Source organism: Microcaecilia unicolor, chromosome 14 (genome assembly GCF_901765095.1).
Source record: "Microcaecilia unicolor chromosome 14, aMicUni1.1, whole genome shotgun sequence".
NCBI lineage: Eukaryota > Metazoa > Chordata > Amphibia > Gymnophiona > Siphonopidae > Microcaecilia > Microcaecilia unicolor.
In genome coordinates this window covers 4,339,542-4,361,036 of record NC_044044.1, presented here as the reverse complement: position 1 = coordinate 4,361,036, position 21,495 = coordinate 4,339,542, and the positions used below count along the sequence as shown (strand labels likewise).

At 38.5% G+C, this 21,495-nt stretch overlaps 1 protein-coding gene across 1 annotated transcript in view; it reads right to left on the bottom strand.

Annotated features, from left to right (window-relative positions):
* Positions 1 to 2,124: 2,124 nt before the first annotated feature.
* LOC115458170 (vomeronasal type-2 receptor 26-like) overlaps positions 2,125 to 21,495 on the bottom strand; it is a 35,054-nt gene continuing 15,683 nt past the window's right edge. The window contains exons 3-5 of the mRNA XM_030188028.1: positions 11,639 to 11,866; positions 10,758 to 10,881; positions 2,125 to 3,041 (exon numbers count right to left, since the gene is read on the bottom strand). Of these exons, the coding sequence (XP_030043888.1) occupies positions 2,125 to 3,041; positions 10,758 to 10,881; positions 11,639 to 11,866 (1,269 nt within the window). The remainder of the gene's footprint in view (positions 3,042 to 10,757; positions 10,882 to 11,638; positions 11,867 to 21,495) is intronic.

Genomic DNA, 21,495 nt, shown 5'->3' with positions numbered 1-21,495 from the left:
GGTCTATATTAATATTTTCTCAAGATAATGTGTCAATAATCATAAGTAAATAAGTATTGACATACTGGGACAGACCGAAGGTCCATCAAGCCCAGCATCCTGTTTCCAACAGTAGCCAATCCAGGTTACAAGTAACTGGCAAGATCCCAAAACAGTACAATACATTTTATGCTGCTTATCCTAGAAATAAGCAGTGGATTTTCCCCAAATCCATTTTAATAATGGCTCATGGACTTTTCTTTTAGGAAGCTATCCAAACCTTTTTTAAGCACCACCAAGTTAACTGCATTTACTACATTCTCTGGCAATGAATTCCAGAGTTTAATTACACATTGAGAGAAGAAATATTTTCTGGGATCCATTTTAAATTTACTACTTTGCAGCTTTATTGCATGCCCACTAGTCCTAGTATTTTTGGAAAGAGTAAACAAGCGATTCATGTCTACCCGTTCCACTCCACTCAGTAGTTTATAGACCGCTATCATAAATCCCCTCAGCCGTCTTTTCTTCAAGCTGAAGAGCCGTACGCCACTTTAGACTTTCCTCATAGGGAAGTGGTCCCATCCCTTTTATCATTTCCAATGCTTTTCTCTATACATTTTCTAATTGCAGTATATCTTTTTGAGATGTGGTGACCAGAATTGCACCCAATATTCGAGGTGGAGTCACACCTAGAGTGATACAAAGGCACTATAACATGCTCATTTTTGTTTTCCATTCCTTTTCCAATAATATTTAACATTCTAGTTGCTTTCTTAGCCACTGTCACATACTGAGCAGAGAGTTTCAACGTATCATCAACAATGACACCTAGATCCTTTTCATGGTCGGTGACTCCTAAAGTGGAACCTTGCATTACGTTGCTATAGTTCGGGTTCCTCTTTCCCACATGGTATTACACTCATATCCTTTTCCCCTTTACACATGGAATTTCAATCCATAGGGATTCCAAGATGTGTTTTACATCCTGCAGAATTATCAATCTTTTTGATTCAATGCTCTCCTTATCATACAATGCTACCCCTCCACCAATTCGATCCACTCTATCACTACGGTATAATTTGTACCCTGGTATGACAGTGTTCCACTGGTTACATTCCTTCCACCAGGTCTTAGAGATGCATATTACATCTACATTTTTTTGTTTATTGCAATATATTGTAAGTCTCCCATCTTATTTCTTAGGCTTCTGGCATTTGCATATAGAGATTTCAAACTGTTTGCTAAGCAGTGTTTCAGGCACGTTAACATTTTTAATGCACGTTAACCATGTACGTGCCTACAATATCCCTATAGGCGCCTACATGGTTAGCACGCGTGCTAAGTGTAGGAATGCTAAAAACATTAGCTCACCTTAGTAAACAGGACCCTATGTTTGTTGTTCCTATTTACATCTTGCTCTGCAGTTGAGGGTGTTAATTTTCAATCTTTTGTCTGATTTTTTTTTTAAAGTACTTGGTATACCATGGTCTGTATTGCAATCTCACTATTGGGATATCATATCTTCCTGTTTTGGTGATATCTTTGAAATATACCTTGTTCCGAAACATGTGCTTTTGAATGACTGTCAGCCTTCCCCCAGTTTCTAGTTTAAAAGCTGCTCTATCTCCTTTTTAAATGCCGATGTCAGCAGCCTGGTCCCAATCTGGTTAAGGTGGAGCCCATCACTCAAGAATAGACGTCCCCTTTCCCAGACTGTTGCCCAGTTCCTTTCAAATCTAAACCCCCTCCTCCCTGCATCATTGCCTCATCCATGCATTGAGTCTCTGGAGCTCTGCCTGTCTCTTGTCCCTGTGCGTGGAATGGGGAGCAGTTCAGATAGTGCTACACACTAGAGGTTCTGGGTTTGAACCCACTTCTTTGACTGTCTTCAAGTGACACAATCACAGAAGATAATCAAAGGACTAAGAATGTCATATTTCTCAATGTATTAAGAGCTGTAACTGGTTGGGCAGATTCTACTGAGCCAATTAGATTATATTGAACCTTATACTATTTGTATAATGAATGAAAATGTATGGATAAAGAAGTCATAAGTATTCAGATTATAAAATTCAATCACTTTAAATAATATCAAAAGAAAAGTTCATCTTTCCACCAATGTAAAGTGGAAGAAATCCTCTCTCATGTGGTATTTGTTGGATGTGGTTTTCCAATTAAATGCCCCCTTGTGTTCAGGTCAGGCCTGAGCAGCATAATGTAGCACTTGGGGGTGAATATACAGCCCAGAAGCCCAGCACTAGAAGCCAGGATAGCAAATATCTCTACAGCCACCATGTATTTGCCTTTGGTGCTCAGATAGGCTGGAATGAAAGATACCCAGACACTGCAGAACACCAGCATGCTGAAAGTGATATGCTGAGCCTCATTAAAACAATCTGGCACCTTCCTTACAAGGAAAGCCACAGTGAAACTTAGAAGAGACAAAAAGCCCATGTACCCAATCACACTATAAAATGCAGTGGTAGACCCCTCATTACACTGCAGTATTATCTTCCCTTTTTCTGACTCTGTATTATATTCAGGGAATGGAGGAGAGATGAGCAGCCATACAATACATATCATTATTTCACCAGAGGTGGAGAGAAGGACTATATAGCTGGAGACTCTTGTCCCAACCCACTTTTTTAACCTACTGCTGGGCTTAGTGGCACTGAAGGCAATGACAACTGTAACAGTTTTTGCCAATACAGAAGAAACAGCAATGGTAAATAATATCCCAAATACAGATTGCCTGAGAAGACAGGTCACTGCTCCAGGCTGACCAATGAATAACAAAATACAGAGAAAAGACAACATTAGTGATATGAGGAGGATGTAGCTGAGATTCCTGTTATTGGCTTTCACCACAGCTGTGTCCTGATATTTGACAAAGATTCCCAACAATAGGGCAGTGATGATGAATAAGAGAATAGAAATGGATGACAAAGTTGCACCCAAGTAATCGTCATAGGACAAGAATTCAATGACTCGTGGGAGACATTCATTCTTCTTCTCATTAGGCCATTGATCTTCAGGGCATTTCATACAGTCATTGGCATCTATGGAATATAACATATCTTTATTATTACTTTGTAAATATTTTCATACCAAACAAACCAGGTTTTTTTAGAAGAAGGAAATAATAGCTTACATAGATGGGTCTGACTGGCAGGCTACATGTACCATCTGTGAAGGCTACAAGTACCTAGATCAGCTGTTGGTGTGAAAGGTAATGGATGCCAAATTTTTTTTAAGGCAAAAGGTCTGCCCTCAGAAAACAGAAAACAAACAAAGCAGATCAGCAATAATAAAAAAAAGTGATTTATTAACAGTTACCCAATGTGGTCATATTTCACCCACAGGCTATGTCATTGGTAAAACTAAAACTAAAAACATACATAAAATATAATTTCAATCATATAATATTAATGATAATAAATACACACATTTAAAAATCATATATTTAAAAAAAAAGTTAGAAAAGAAAAACTACTTACATATATAGGACATGTATGCTCAGGGTGAATGTATGTGCATAAGAAGAATGAAACAGTCAAGTTTAATCAATGATAACATGCATCTATGCTCATGTGAAAAATGCCAATCCATTTAAAATGCATAGGTATAGTGTGAAATAACAAAGCCTATTTTTGTGTAATCGTGCACAGTACAGAAGGAAACAACTTCATAAAATATCTCAAACTTGACTATAACAAAGCGTTATTTCAATGTGACTGTGCTCTGTGGAGGATGAGATTTAAAAAAAAAACTTCCATAAAAAAATTAAAAAGATGCCTACCTAAGAGGGGATAAAAATCAATATATCCCTAATAGTCAAACTATTTCAACCACCTGCAAATATAAAACATACTTCTTTTGAGAATTCCAAAGAAAAGGTGGCTTGATCAAAACATTTAAGACTTGATAGTTGCAAAAATGAATGCAAATGAAAAAGTAGGGATTACTTACATATAGCACTTCTCTCCAAAAGGCCAGACAAATCAATGTGGATTTGCCATACCTAGTACATTGGTCTTTCCAATGTATATTAGTTTATATGGACACATGACCATATACCGCCATTAACACACCAAATCTGAACCTTCCAATTTCGGATACCCTAAAAATCCTTGGAGTTACCATTGATCGACACCTAACACTTGAGAGCCACGCGAAAAACACAACCAAGAAGATGTTCCACTCAAAGTGGAAATTAGAAAGAGTAAGACCTTTCTTCCCAAGGACTGTTTTCCGTAACCTGGTACAATCAATGGTGCTCAGTCATCTAGACTATTGCAACGCACTCTACGCTGGCTGCAAAGAGCAAATAATCAAGAAACTTCAAACAGGCCAGAACACTGCAGCTAGACTCATATTCGGTAAAGCAAAATATGAAAGTGCTAAACCCCTACATGAAAAACTACATTGGCTCCCACTCAAAGAACGCATCACATTCAAAGTGTGCTCCCTAGTTCACAAAATCATTCACGGGGATGCACCAGCCTACATGTCAGACTTGATAGACTTACCACCCAGGAATGCCAAAAGATCATCCCGCACATTCCTCAATTTGCACTTCCCTAACTGCAAAGGTCTGAAATACAAACGAATGCACGCGTCAAACTTTACCTACTTGAGCACACAGTTATGGCATGCATTGCCACGCAAATTTAAAACGATTTACGAATTAACGAACTTCCGCAAACTACTGAAGACCCATCTGTTTAACAAGGCTTACCATAAAGATCAAGCAATGTGAATATACACAAGTCTTTCACACATATTCAGAACTGTCTTACAATATCTGCTTGTTATACTACTATTATGTTTCATCATTATCATGCTGCCTAAGATCCTTCTGTTACACTAAATGTCTATTTTCTAATATATTTCCACCATCCATGATGTACTGTAAGCCACATTGAGCCTGCAAAGAGGTGGGAAAATGTGGGATATAAATGCAATAAATAAATAAATACACCACATGTGTTATTCGACAGTTGGAGAATTGTCTCAGCTGATACCGATCTCCTGACTCAGGTTGTACAAAACATTTTGTCTTCAAATTTACATGACAAACAGAGCATTGTAAACAGAGTTCATGTCCTCAAATCCTTTTTTTGTGTGCGGTATGGGAAGTGCATGCAAATGTGGTATAAGCAGTCATTTGCCCCATGTAAGACCATGGAAAGACCACGAGAGCACTAAAAAAATGAATATTGAATATAGAAGTGCTATAAGAAGAAAAATGTATGAAAACCTACTAGTTGAGCACATAAATGAACAGTAGCAAAAATTTGATGATTATGTTTCATAGTGATATTAAAAATTCATCAAGACTGGAGAGGAGGGGATATCAATAGAGCATTATTGCAGGCTGAACAGAGATTCATTTCAGGTTTGACATTGTGAAACCCAAAGGATTGAACCAAGAGAGAGAGATTTGTCAGTGTTTATATGATATGTTCGGCCATTATTATTATTATTATTATTATTATTATTATTATTTGTAGCATTTGTATCCCACATTTTCCCACCAATTTGCAAGCTCAATGTGGCTTACATTTGCCGTAATGGCGGTTGCCATTTCCGGGTAACAGAATTACAATTTGTAATGCATATGTGGAAGAGATAACAGTATACCTACATACACGGTAACATACAAGTAGCATAGCATGCTTGGAACAGAGAGGTAACATGATAACATACAAGTAGCATAGCATATTTGGAACAGAGAGGTAATCAGTCAAGTGGTAAGATTCTATTTGTGTCTATGTCATGTAAAGTCTTGTTATTTAGTATTTAAGATGGATGTTTATGGTATGCCCTCTTGAACAGATCTGCTTTCAGATTTTTAATGGTTAAGAGATTTTTTTATGATTGTCTATGGGGCTCATTTTCAAAAGAGAAAAACCTCTAAAAAGTGGCATAAAGAAGCAATTGGATGTTTCTCTCACAAAAACATCTAAATCAGTATTTTCAAAACCTATTTTTACATGGTTTTCTATGAAGTCCATCAGAAGTACATTCAAATCACAAGTGGGTGTATCAGGGGTGTGATAAGGGCAGGATATGGCGGTTCCTAGCACTTGGACGTTTTTCAGAAATAATGGAATAAAATAAAAATTTCCAGTACTAAAACCAAGACGTTTTGGTCTAGATCTGTTTTCAGAACAAATAAGGCACAAAAAGGTGCCCTAACTGACCACATGACCACTGAAGGGAATCAGGGATAATCCTCAAATACCATCCCAGTGGTCACTGACCCCCTACCACCCCCCCCCCCAAAAAAAAAAAAATATGAATAAAAATATGACTTACCAGCCTCTATGACAGCTGCAGATGTTAAAGTCAGGTCTATTAGAGCAGCATTCAGGTCCCTGGAGTAGTGTTATGGTCGATGCAGTACACAGTGGAGGACCCAGGTCCTTATCTCCCTCTACGTGTCACACTTGTGGTGGAAACTGTGACCCCTCCCAAGGTCACCAAAACCCTACTGTATGTATATATAGGTGACCCCTTCACCCATAGGGGCTAATGTAATGGGGGACAGTGGATTTTGAGTGGGTGTTGGAGGGTTCAAATAAGGAATAAAATGAGATAAGATATGGGAGAAAAGGAGAGATGTGTACCTGGGAGCATTTCTATTAAGTGCACGGAAATGCTCTCTAGGGTCCTCCATTGCTCTCCTGGGATGTCTGTGAGACCAGTCTGCTAAAAATGCTAGCTCCTCCTACATCCCAATGACATGAATCTCTATGTTTCGCACCTATTCATTTTTTTTAAATGGACCAAAAAACAAAATGTTCAAATCACAAATCCTTGTTCAAAACAGTATTTTTAGAACAAAAAAGCCATAGTTGTTTGTCTTTTTTGAAAATGAACTTCTTTCCTATTCAGACTTAGATGCCATATCAAAAATGCCCCTCCACATCACTGTTTTGGGTGCAGTTAGGGACCCTTTTACGAAGCTGTGAAAAAAGGGGGCCTGTGCTGGCTTTGGCACGTGTTTCTGACATGTGCCTAGGCCCCCTTTTACAGAAGTGGGTAAAAGGTAGGTCTTTCTTTTTTTAAGACATTTTGGGGGGTGAGCCCTTACCATCACCCACTGAGATGGTAGTAAGGGCTCCCACACTAACCTGGCAGTAACCAGGCAGTGTGAGGCACTACCCAATTACCACTGGGTACACATCGGCGCTACAAAAATAAATATATTTTTGTAGCACTGGATATGACGTCGCGCTGGCATTGGGAACTACCGCCGAGCTATTGCTTTTTAGAGAGTGGTAAGTCTGCGTTGGGCTTACTGATGCTTTGTAAAAGGGGTCCCTATTGATTTGACTTGTATTAGTTGCTAGAACATTTTTGTGTTTCCAAGTATGTATGTTAAAGGACATCTTTTGTACAATTGTGTATATATACATAATTTGTATTTTTAAGTTTGAATATTTATTGATGCTTTATTTATGATAGTATCTATTTCCTCATTTATGAATTTCTTGTCCATATTTAATACTTACTCATTTGTTTTATATGAGCTTTAATGTGGGGTCTTGTAAGTTTTGAGATTAGTTTTAATGATTTTGGATGTTTGGGGTCTTGGACTAACATTTTAACCATGTTTTTACACATTAAGATACTCTGATGATGTTGCTGGAATGCATAAAAAGATGGCTACTGGAAAACATTGATTTTACAGTATTTTTAAAGCTCTTATCATGATCCAGCAGTAATTTCAGTCATTTTTTGTGATTATCGATTGTGCATTTGCCTACTTTTGGATTTTAGCATTTTTTAGCATTTCTGTAAGACTGACATTTTTAAGGACCCATTTTGAGCTTAGATGTTTGTCATAGTTTTGGGGGGATTTGGTTTACATTTCTTTTATTGCGTGGCAGTTTATTATGACCTTTGACCCAAGCAAATGGATATAAAAGCAGCTAATAGAAGTAAGTATGGGAAATCCACATTGCTTTGTCTATGGAGAAAGAATTCTACCCTTTTGGGGAGACAGTCTGTATGTAACTCCTTCTTTTTCATTTGTATTCATTTTTGCAACTATCGTATCTTAAATGTTTTGTCCAAGTCCCCTATTCTTTGGAATTCTCAATGGAAGCATGTTTTGTATTTATATGTGTCTGAAATAAGATCTTATGTATGAACTATATTTTTGTCCTGTCTAAATTTAGGTTAATGGTTTAGTTGTTATGTAATAAACCTTATTGTTATGCCTGTCTCTATTGTACTCCTCACAGAAGACTATGGATAGAGCAGAATATAAACTATTTAATAAATAAATAAATAAATAAATAGTTTAACTATTAGGGGTATATTGATTTTTAACCCCTTTTAGGTAATTGTCCTTTTAAGGTTTTTGATTGAATTTTTGAAATCTCCTCCTGCACTGAGCACAGTCACATTGAAATAATGCTTTGATATAGCCATGTTTGAGATTTTTTAATGAAGTTGTCATTTCCTTCTGAACTGTGCATGGTTACACTTTATACCTATAGGGGTCTTTTACAAAGGCACACTAGCTTTTTTAGCATGTGCTAAAGATTAGCATACATTAAATGCTAGAAATGCCCATAGGAATATATGCAACTTCCACGGTATCCTAGATATCTTTAAAGGAGGGGGTTCCTCACATACAAATTCTTCCTATTACCCAACTCCACTTGTATCTTAAACAGTACTTATACAATCTTTAAGGGACATAAAGATTAGGATCTATCAGATTCTCATGTCACCACCATTTTGGCTTTGATTGTGAGCCATGCACTATCTTATGGTGAGCATGTATTCGTCATTCGATCCATATTTTCAAACATTTTTTAGACTTTTTATAAAACTTCAATCAACTTAATTCAATCCAATATTCAGACTTGCAGAATCACTGAGAAAGCGACAGACATGTTTCCAGCTTTGATTGAGGAGACGGAACCTTGATACAGCACTATGTGCGAAACATGAATTCATGTCGGATTATATGTCTCCGAGATGAATGTTCGTTTGAAAATATGGATCGAATGACGAATACATGCCCACCATAAGATAGTGCATGGCTCACAATTAAAGCCAAAATGGTGGTGACATGAGAATCTGATAGATCCTAAACTTTATATCCCTTAAAGATTGTATAAGTACTGTTTAAGATACAAGTGGAGTTGGGTAATAGGAAGAATTTGCATAGGAATATATGGGCATCTCTAATGTTTAGGACACGCTTATTTTTAGCACATGCTAAAAACACTAGCGCGCCTTTGTGATAGGGGCACTAACCCCCAGATTCTATTTATGGCAGCTAGCTTTGCACAGAAATAAGCGCGTAACTTAATTGACAGAATAAGATAATCAGTGTTTTTAACAGCACTTATCAAGAAATGATGAGTAATAATTGGCAATAATTACAATTTATGTGTGAATTCGCTAAGGTATTCTATAAAGAACTGCACCTAAATTGCAAAGCACACAGTTTAAAATAAATGTGCATAGCTGAAAAGAGTCATGTTTATGTGTGTGTTTATGGGCATTTTGTGGGTGTTCTATAATTTCCACACATTATTACAGAATACGGGCCAGTGCGCCTAAGTCTACACACATGGATTTACAGCAGGTTTTTACTGGCGTAAATGAATGCACATAGATTTAGGTGCTGCAGTATTGATAAGGCATATTCTATATACCGTGCCTGAATTTTATAGAATATGCTTATTTCCGTGCAGATTTTTTAGGCGCCATATATAGAATCTAATCCTATCATGCTTATTTTTGAAAAAGAAGGGCGCCCATCTTCCGACACAAATCGGGAGATGGGCGTCCTTCTCTCAGGTCGCCCAAATCGACATATTCGAAAGCCAATTTTGGGCATCCCCAACTGCTTTCCGTCACAGAGACGACCAAAGTTCCCGGGGGCGTGTCGGCAGTGTACCGAATGTGGGACGGGGCGTGGTTAACAGATGGGCGCCCTCAGCCGATAATGTAAAAAAGATGGGCGTCCCTCACAAGCATTTGGACGACTTTACTTGGTCCAATTTTTTTCATGACCAAGTCTCGAAAAGGTGCCCAAACTGACCAAATGACCACCAAAGGGAATCAGGGATGACTTCCCCTTACTCCCCCAGTGGTCACCAACCCCCTCCCACCCAAAAAAAAAATTAAAAAACATTTTTTCCAGCCTCTATGCCAGCCTCAAATGTCATACCCAGCTCCATCACAGCAGTATGCAGGTCCCTGGAGCAGTTTTTAGTGGGTACTACAGTGCACTTCAGTTAGGCGGACCCAGGCCCATCACCTCCTACCTGTTAACACTTGTGGTAGTAAATGGGAACCCTCCAAAACCCACCCCAAACCCTCTTTACCCACATGTAGGTGCCCCCCTTCACCCATAAGGGCTATGGTAATGGTATACAGTTGTGGGTAGTGGGGTTGGGGGGCTCAGCACCCAAGGTAAGGGAGCTATGCACCTGGGAGCAATTTATGAAGTCCACTACAGTGCCCCCTAGGGCATGTGAGGGGGACCAGTACACTGGTCCTGGAATGTGAGGGGGGCCATGCTCATATGTGCCCATATTAAGGTGATGACTAGATGTTCCACAACTTTGTTGAGTCCAGTTGAAGCTTTTTGACATCATCCATTCTGTCTCCTTCGCTGTGACTTTGTTCTTTGATTTGATCAGTGCGGAGGATTGTTTTCTTCTGTGTTTGTCCGCTTCCCCCCCCCCCCCCCCCCCCCCCATCCACAGTTATAACATACCATTATGTGTTTTGTCTACCTGTTGTGTTAGAATATTCCCCTTCAGAACAAGGGACACAGTCAAAGCAGCAGACTGGCTTCTCACGCACAAGAACTTTCCTGTATCCAGGTACACAGCTCTCAGAACACACAGAAAGGGGGATCTGAGGAAAGGAAGAAATAGAGAAATAGAGTCACAGTCCTAAACAGCAATTGCTTGTGTCTTTAATAGTGATTGTCTGCTATACCTGCCTCCAAACCTTCTAGTGTTCTAATCAGAACATGCTTAAATTTTCTCCAGTAAAAAGAGCATTTCTGAGCTATCACAATACAGCTACATGAAAACTAGTTTAAACATTTATATTCTGAGGGGTCAATATTCTAAAGGCTTTAACCAGGCAGGAAAGGCTTCTGCTCAGTGAAACCATGCTGAGCAGACAATGCCTATATATTTAGCAGCACTTCTGAATAGTGGAAGTGAGTGCCAAAACAATAACTGGTTAGGTTAAGGGCGGTCTGGGATCAGAGCATGGGTGGAGCCAGTACTTAACTGGTTAACAGTGATATTCAGTCCACTAATTAGTTAACTGAAAGTGGTTAAAGTTAGACAGCTGAAAGGCTATGTTCTGGTTTCAAGATCAGCTGGTGCCTTATTAATATATGAGTTGTCATGCTAACCTGCCCCAGCATTGAATATTTGTGGTTAATTCTGCCGATGGCAGTGAGCAACTAAAAACTGCCTACTTGTCACAGGCTAAATATCCACCACTGAATATTTTCAACAAAGGACAGGAACATTTATTCTAGTTATCAAAAATGTGAATACAAACTTTGACAACTCCTTATCTTCCCCTGCTTGTTCTAAACTGCTCTGTTTCTACACTGTTTTCTCTACTATAAACAGATTAGAAAGTGTCAGGCCTGGTTAGAGGGAGTATTCCATATGATGGCAGTTTGGTTCACAAAGAGTTGCTTGTCCTTGGGAGCTGAGGGGTTGAAACTTCCAAAATAGATTATAGAGGACGACTGATTGGGGAACAGATGCAATTGTATGATGTCATAGTGAGTTGCAGCATGTCTTTTGTTATCAAAGAAGATCTCATTTCCATCTTGGGCTTTAAAACGAACCTCCTTAAGGTATTGGTTGAACTAGAAAGGAAAATAATGGTTAGATTTTGTTCTTTTTTACTTAGGTATAAATCGCTTATAATTTATCCTACAAGTGAGATTCAGACTTGTACTTGTTCCATCCCTTTCCATGTTTGTTACCTTCTGTCCTAGATACTTGTACAACCCACAGCAGAGTCATTCTGAAGTCCTTCTCACCGTTCCCCCACAACACACACCAAAACTAGGGATGGGAACATTGAAAATGTTTGTGTTATTTCTATTTGGAATTTTTCATGTTTCTGACAAATATTGTTAGTAGTACTTCTTAAAGAGGTTGCATTTCCTCAGATTCTACATATGCCCCTGGATTCTATATAGCGTGACTGAATTAGTTAACATGCCAATCAGCACTGATAATTGCCAATTAAAAATCAATTATAGACACTAATTGGCAATAATTAGAATTTACACGCACAATTGTCTAAGTGTATTCTATAACGTGATAAGCCTAAACTCTAAGTTGCATAGTTGAAAAGGGGTTGTGGTCATGGGAATAGAATGGGTGGGTCATGGGTGTTCCTAAAATCTATGCTCTTTGATGTAGATTGCACCTGATCCACTTAAAATTTAGGCTTCTGCATTTACATCAAGTAAAAATAAGTTCATTATGTGCACATAGAGGGGCATTTTCGATATGACGTCTAAGTCCGACTTTGGACATTTTGCAGAAAACGTCCAAAATCTGAATAGGAAAGAAGGCCATTTTCAAAAAAGAAAAACGTCTATCTTTTGTTTTCAAAAATAGAAGGTTTTGTGATTTGGATGTTTTATTTTTTGGTTCATTTTCGAAAAAAAAAAAAAACCTGTCCAATTACAAAACGCACAAAATCAAGCCATTGGGATGTAGGAGGATCTAGCGTTTTTGTACACTGGTCCCCCTGACATCCCAAGAAAGCAATAGGGCACCCTAGGAGGCAGGGCCTCTGAGGGGGGGGGGGTGGTGCTGGGGGGACAACATTCCCTGGGCCCGGGCCTCCAAGTGGGCCCTGGTGCCGGGGTCTCTCTCTCTTCCTGCTCCCAGGCCGCCGGCACTGCAGTCCCCGGTCTCACCTGCCCGCCCTCGTCTCCGTCAATAGCCCCCCTCTATCCACCACCATGACCGGACCCCTGCATTCAAATCAGCAGTACCTCACCTCCGTGTGAAGGCAGCATATCGCCTCCCTTCAGGCCCTCCCTCACTGTGCCCCGCCCTCGCAGAAACAGGAAGTGATGAGGGCAGGACACAGTGAGGGAAGGCCCGAAGGGAGGTGATCTGCTGCCTTCACACGGAGGTGAGGTGCTGCTGATTTGAATGCAGGGGGCCTGGTAATGGTGGCGGATGGAGGGGGCTATCGACAGAGCCAAGAGTGGGCAGGTGAGACCGGGGACTTCAACGCCAGTGGCCTGGGAGCAGGAGAGGGAGGCGACAGTGGTAGGGATTGGGGGAGGGGTTGCAGTGGCAGCGGCCCCGGGCCCAGCTCAGTCTCTTCGCGGCCCTGCTAGGGGGCACTGCAGTGGACTTCATAAATGCTCCCAGGTACACATCTCACCATTGCTCCTTACCTTGTCCGCTGAGCCCCCCAAAACCCACCCAAAACCCACTACCCTCAACTGTACACCACTATCATAGCCAATATGAGTGAAGGGGGCACCTATATGTGGGCACAGTGGGTTTTTGGTGAGCTTTGGAGGGCTCACAGTTTCCTCCACAAGTGTAACAGATAGCGGGAGGTAGAAGCCTGGGTCCACCTGTCTGCAGTGCACTGTACCCACCACTAGACTACTCCAGGGACCCGTATGCTGTTCTAATGGACCTGAGTATAACATATGAGGCTGGCAAGTAATGTTTTTCATCACATTTTTTGGAGATAGGAGGATGTTAGTGACCACTGGGGGAATAAGGGGAAGTCATCCCTGATTCCCTCCAGTGGTCATCTGGTTATTTAGGGCACCTTTTTGTGCCTTATTTGTTAGAAAAACAGGTCTAGCTCAAAATGTCTAAGTTTTAGTCCTGAACATTTTTGTTTTCTTCCATTATGGCTGAAAAACATCTAAGTCTCTGAAACTTCCAAGTCCCGCCGTGAGCACACTCCTGATACTATCCCTTGAGATTTGGACGCACCTCTAATGGACTTCAAAGAAAAATGTCTAAAAATGAGTTTTGAAAATACTGATTTGGATGTTTTTGTGAGAAAAACATCCAAAAGCAGACTTATGTCACTTTGTAGAATCTGAAGAGCAACGGAGTGGAATTGGCCATGAGGTGGTACAATTAAGGATGTTAATAAAACTGCTTACATTTCTCCCACCTTGTGAACCACTCTACTCTGTTACTTGGATGTATTGAACAAATCTCAGTGGGAAGATCCATTCCCCCCTGCTGACCCACAGAAGAGATTTTTTTTTGTTACATTTGTACCCCGCGCTTTCCCACTCATGGCAGGCAATCGCAACTGGTAACAACATACTCCTTCTACAATTCGACATGTCCAGTGCCTTTGACATGGTTAATCATGAAATACTATTGCATATACTAGAATACTTCGGAGTAGGAGGCACAGTTATCAAATGGTTCAAACGATTCCTGACTACAAGATCATACCAAGTAACAATGAACGTGGACAAATCACCCACATGGACACCTGAATGTGGAGTCCCCCAAAGATCCCCCCTTTTACCAACCTTATTCAACCTAATGATGATACCATTAGCCAAATTTCTAGCTAACCAAAACCTCAACCCTTACATATATGCAGATGATGTCACTATATACATCCCGTTCAAACATGATCTAAATGAAATCACCAACTAAATCAACCAAAGCTTTCACACAATGCACACATGGGCAGATGCTTTCCAACTAAAACTCAACCCAGAAAAAACACAATGCCTTGTACTCACCTCACAACACAATACAAAAAATTTCTCCACCATAATCACACCATATTGCTCTCTCCCTGTCTCACAAAACTTGAAAATTCTTGGAGTCACCATTGATCAAAATCTCACTCTTGATACCCACGTGAAAAACACGACGAAAAAGATGTTCTATTCCATGTGGAAACTCAAAACAGTTAAAACCGTTCTTCCCGTGATACATCTTCCCGCACCCTGGTACAATCAATGGTAATAAGTCATCTAGACTATTGCAACGCACTGTTCGCTGGTTGTAAAGAGCAAACTATCAAAAAACTCCAAACTGCCCAGAATACTGCCGCCAGACTCATATTTGGAAAAACTAAATATGAAAGTGCAAAACCCTTAAGAGAGAAACTTCACTGGCTCCCAATTAAGGAACGAATTGCGTTCAAGATCTGCACGATTGTACACAAAATCATTCACGCAGACGCCCCAATCTACATGCTAAACCTCGTAGACCTACCTCCCAGAAACGCCACAAGATCATCCCGCAAATACCTCAACCTGCACTTCCCCAGCTGTATAGGACTAAAATACAAGCCGATGCATGCCACTACCTTCTCCTACTTGAGCACGCAGTTATGGAATGCACTACCTACAGACTTGAAAACAATCAACGAAATAACTATCTTTCGCAAATCTCTGAAGACATACTTCTTTAACAAAGCCTACAGTGAGAACTGATAACCGACAGCCTCACTACAATTCCTTACCAACCCAATCAGTTATGAAAACCCACCCTCTATAACTACCCTAATCACTCCTTCCTTCTTCTATCCCCCCTTACTTAAACTAGGCACAATTCTACTGTATCTGATATCCTGATATGACAATGTCTACATAACCATGTAAGCCACTTTGAGCCTGCAAATAGGTGGGAAAATGTGGGATACAAATGCAATAAATAATAATAATACCCCGTGCTTTCCCACTCATGGCAGTCTCAATGTGGCTAACATATTATATACAGGTACTTATCCGTACCTGGGGTAATGGTGGGTTAAGTGACTTGCCCAGAGTCACAAGGAGCTGCCTGTGCCTGAAGTGGGAATTGAACTCAGTTCCTCAGTTCCCCAGGACCAGAGTCCACCACCCTAACCACTAGGCAACTCCTCCACGGGCATCACTGTGCCTATCAGACTTGCAATTATTAATGGATCTCACCTCCAGAAATTGTATAAACTGTTTTAAAACTTACATTACATTTAATATTATCCTTTACAACACCTTGTGGAAACACATTTCTTTTATATTCTATTCTAAACAAGAATGCCTAGGCATTTTCCAAACTAATATATATAAACGTTTTTTTTCCATGAAATTTTATTAAAGTTTAAAAGTTATATCAGAGAGAGAACCAAACATGAACAATGTATTAATACAATTCAAGGACAAAAACAAAAACACATCAGAGGCATATGTTAGCAACATAAATGAATATTATTAAGAGCTATCTACGTTTATTGTTAACAATTGAATAATCATATTATTTATGTAAGTCAAGTGACTTAAGATACTCATTTAAAGGGGACCAAATTAATTGTTTTTTTATGAAGAGACCCATTTAAGGTGGTGGCAGCTAATTCGTTATTTATGATATAATAAGACTGATTGCCACCAGAAATGTTAATTTAAAAGCTTGGAATTCTTCCAATTGGTCAATATGAGTTGTTGTGCAATGGTTATTAATATGTTAAAAAGTGGTTTGATTATCAGGGAGAGGGCCACGAGGAGAATAGGACTTGAAAACTACTATAGAGACAGTCAGCCTGATGGAGGGACAGTAGAGGAGGTCCTTGGTCTGGAGAGCCCGATGGTTGGAGCCGCGGAGGATGACCGTTTGTTCCACCATTTTGATTCCTGCACAGCTGACTCCGTTGCTGTGGATGCCTGCATGCTGTTGCTGTTTCTTCTGTGCTTCATGTGTTCCAGCAGGGCACTGTTGCAGCTCCCGTGTGAGGATCGCCTTGCTGTGTCAATCACCTCTGCCTGGATCTCCATCTTTCCATTGGCCTCCTGCCGTCCATCTTTGTCTCCCTTCCCATTCCCTCTCCCTTCTCACCCTGTCTTCCCGCCCCTCACTAATGTAATGTACCTGTAATTGTATTTATTTTATTAGCTCATTGTAAGCCGCTTTGGGGCTGCAAACATGTGGCAAAAGGCGGGGTATAAATGATCTGAAATAAATAAATAAATAAATAAATAAATACTGCGTAATTGAGTTTGAAACTCTTACTGATATTGTCCCAAATGAAGGTCCAGAAATGAAGGATTGACATGTGAATTAAGGTACCTATATTAGAATGGCAATGCCAACATAAATTAGAGGAGGCCAAACAAGCACTATGTAATTTCCTGGGGGTCCAGATAGCTCTATGGTAGAGAAAGAGCATGGAAGGTGAGAAGTTGGCTGCAGATAATAGCTTGAGAAGAGAAGACCATAGTGAAGTGTTGGAAAGGTCAGGGATATTTGTGTTAGTGTCAGTTTCCCATAGTGATATAGTAGAAATTTTATTTTTATATTTGTACGAGAGTATTAATTTGTAAATAGATGAGACAATGTGTCCATTGTTTAAAAGAGTATTGGTTAATTGATAAATTGAGGGTAAGGATAGGCTTAGATTGTTTAGTAATTTAGATTTATTTAGACAGTGTGTTAGCTGGAGCCATCAAAAATATTGTGTTGAGCTTATTGAGAATGTTGATTGTAGTTTAGAGAATGGTAAAATGGTCTTATGAGTGAGATCCAATATATCATTTAGAGACCATATTTTATTTTTTAACCATAATGGCCAATGACACACATTGTTATTAATTTGTATATTAGGGTTATACCATAGAGAGATATGGAAGGTTTTGGTATGTCTAAAGTACGATTAAGTTCTTGAAGGCAGAGTTTGGTGTTAACAAGAATTATATTATCTTTTAAATGATGGAGCATTGTGATCGTTAGTAGATGTATGGGTATAGTAAAAAAGAGGGATGATTCTAATTGTAGCCATAAAGAAAAGTATTCAGTTGGAGTGGAGAACCAATGGCAACCTTGTTGAGTTATAAATGCTTTGTGATATAAATAAAAGCCAGGGAATAGGACTCAAGTTTCTCTTTTGGAGCTTTAAGCTTTATCATGGCTATGCATGGGGATTTAGATTTCCAAAGGAAGAGAGAAAGGAGTTTGCTCATATGTTTATAAAAGTTGTAAAAGAGGCATGGGATCATGCTTAGTATGAAATTGATTTTAGGAGAAACCATCATTTTGATTGTTTCTAGTCTTCCCCACCAAGACAGATGTAAGGGGTGCCAATTAGATATTAGATGTTTTAGAAATTTTAGAATATTTTCACTATTGATATTTAAGGCGTTAGTTAGAGTGCTACTAAGTTCAATACCTAAATATCTAATTTTAAAAGGGAACCAAATTAACCTATATGGATGGATGGAGTCTGAAGTGGCATGCACATTAAGAGGGAGTACTTCTGTTTTAGATTGGTTTAATTTATAACCAGAGATTTTTTAATAAGATTCAATTAATGAGAAAAGAGTTGGGAGAGAAGAATTGGGATTAGTGATATATAATAAGATATCATCAGTATATGCTGATACTTAATAAATTGAGGAATTAAATTGGAGACCAGTTATTTTTTATTGGGAATTAATTGAGAGTAGAAGGGATTCAAGAGCTATATTGAAAAGATAATGAGAGAGAGGGCATCCCTGGCAAGTGCCTCTGTTTAAGTGGATATAATCAGAGAGATGATTGTTAGCTATAATGCATGCTATCAGGTTAGCATATAAGACTTTTGTTTTCTCTATGAACGCTGCACTAGCACCAAACCACTTCATAATATGAAAAAGTTATGACCATTCTACTCTGTCGAATGCCTTTTCGGCGTCTAGAGCAAGGGCCAGAGCTGGTTGTTTAAGGGATTTGGCAATATTCAGATGGAAAAAAATCTGGAGTTATCTGTGATGAGTATGCCAGGCATAAATCCTACTTGGTCAGGGGATATGATTTTACTGATAATCTTTTTTATTATTAGCAAGGATTTTTGCATAAATCTTGTAATCGGTATTCAAGAGGGAAATAGGCCTGTAGTTTTGAACTAGTTGTGAGTCTTTATTTGGTTTGGGAATAACTGTGATTATTACTTCAAAGAAGCGACTATTAGCTACTGTGGCTGGAAAAAGAAAATTAAATAAAGTGCTGAGAAAAGGGTTAAGAAGGGGTATGTAGGCTTTGTAAAATTCTACAGGAATACCATCAGAAACTGGAGCTTTATTTGAAGGTAAATCTCTGAGAGCTTGTGTAATGTCATCCAGCTCAATATTCTTCGTAAGACTTTCATTGTCAGATGCAGTCCATTGGGGACAAGAGAAAGTTATTTATATCAGAAAGGTCTCCACTAACATCTGATTGATAAAGAGAGGAATAAAATTTGTGAAAGGATTTTAATATATCAGATGATGAGGTAATGATATTGTTGTTTGTATTTTTTAATGAAGGTATTTGAATTTTGTTTTTTTTTTCCATTTTAAATAATTTGCTAGTAATTTACTACTTTGGTTGCCTTCAGAGTAGTATTTGGATTTTGAGATAAAGATTTCTTGATTTTTTGTTCAGTAACTAATTTGTTGTAAGAGAATTTTAATTGACATATAGTATTGAGAACTAATTTGTCATTAGTATGGAAATAAAGTTGTTCTTGTTCCTTAAATTTATTCTCTAAGTCTGCGAGTTTGCTGAGTTCTTCTTTTCTTTTGTATGAGCAAATGGATACGAGTTCACCTCTAAGTGAAGCTTTGAAAGCCTCCCATATTGTCAGAGATGAAATATCATCAGAGAGATTAAATTGGAAAAATTCAAGAATAAAATTTCTTAGTCGCTTTTGACCTTCCTCATCATCTAATAATTTCAAGTTAAGTTTCCAAATGGGAGATTTAAATGAGTTTTGAGTAGGATTAATGAATGAGAGTGTTATAGGAGTATGGTCAGATATGACAATTGGTTGAATTGTGGTCTCACAAACTGATGATATTTGAGAAGCAGAAATCAAAAAGTAATCTATATGTGAGAAACTAGAGTGGGGAGAAGAAAAATGAGTGTAATCTTTGGTAGTTGGGTGGCTAATTCTCCAGGTGTCGACTAAATGGTATTGAGTAATATTAGCTTTGGGAATGATTCTAGGACATAAGGTATGTTTGTCCATCCAGATATCTAGAGGAAGATTAAAGTCCCCAGCGATGTAAATAGGTAGAGGGGTAAAGGAGGCTATTATCTGGAAAAGGGAAATAAATAATTCTGGAGAGTCACAGTTAGGGACATATAAATTCATTAAGATGAGTTGTTCATTGGATATTGTGATTTTGGCAATTATCCATCTTCCCTCTGGATCACTAATATGTTCTGTTATTGTAATATTTAGGTCTTTATGAAAACCTGTTTACGACCAACTGAGGGAGCATCTATAATGTGAGATATCCAGGGAAAGGTAGATTTGAAGTTGGCTACATTAAGGATGTGTGTTTCTTGTAGGAAAATTATTGAAGGCTTTAATTTTTTAAGGTGAGTGAATATTTTTTCCGCTTAATTGGATGTTTTAAACCATTTATGTTCCAGGAAACTAATGTTAGTGCATTAGGCAAGTGGGTATTAGCCACTATGATGAGGAGAGCTGAAATAAGTGTTGTAATATAGGAACAGATACCACAGATTGATTGAATACAGTAAATATGATGTTAGAAATGTGTGCCTCTGATATGTATTAACAATGAACGACATAAAGAGCAAAAAAAGCTCAATAAACATGTGAAAAAAAGTATAATACAACCAGTGACTGTGACAGGGGATTCCAGCATGGATCAATTCCTCCTAAGAATTGAGGATATTTGAGGGATTCTGTAATCTATGTTACAGTTAAATATAATATGCAAGGATGGAAAAATGAGAGAGGAGTAAGAGTTCTCAACTATTAGTTTGAGGAAAATGTAGGATTAGCAAGTGCAATGGGAAGTAATAATATTAAATGCAAGAGAGAGGATTCCTTCATGTTAAAAATAAAATGCATTAACATTTGTCCATTAAGAAAATCCTCAGTGGCGATTTTGGCATAGAGTAATCAATTGTGTAGCATAACAATAACTGCAAGATTTGAAGGTGAACATATCTAAAACAAAAGTGTCCTTTCAAAATTCCTGAATCAATGAATCAATTTTTAAAAAATGACTTATATATTACTGAATACATTAGGAACATTGGAAACGGTCTAAAAGCAAGGTGTAGTAATATGTGAGTAAGTATGCAAGTAACAGAATCTTATAGTGTTATTATATCAATTAGGCATAATCAAACAAGGAATACAAGTTCTTATTAAACATGAAATGGAGGTAAATTAGGAAAAAAGAAAGAAAATATATTCATGTTAAGAATTCTACAGAAAATTGTTATATCTAGACAAAGTCATGCATCAAAGCAGGTAGGAGGTTAAAATGAATGGAAATGGGAAATCTTCATATAATAACGATGCAAACATTTGACAAACTAAAAAACAATAAATGATAAATGCAGTGATAGAGATGATAGAGACACACCAAACCAAAAACAAAAACCAAAACAATTAGCTATATCAAAGCATACAATTGCTGTGAGTCATTAAGCATGCTTGTTATGGAGATTTAGCATGATGCTCAAAGGTGAGCTTGAAAAGAAATAG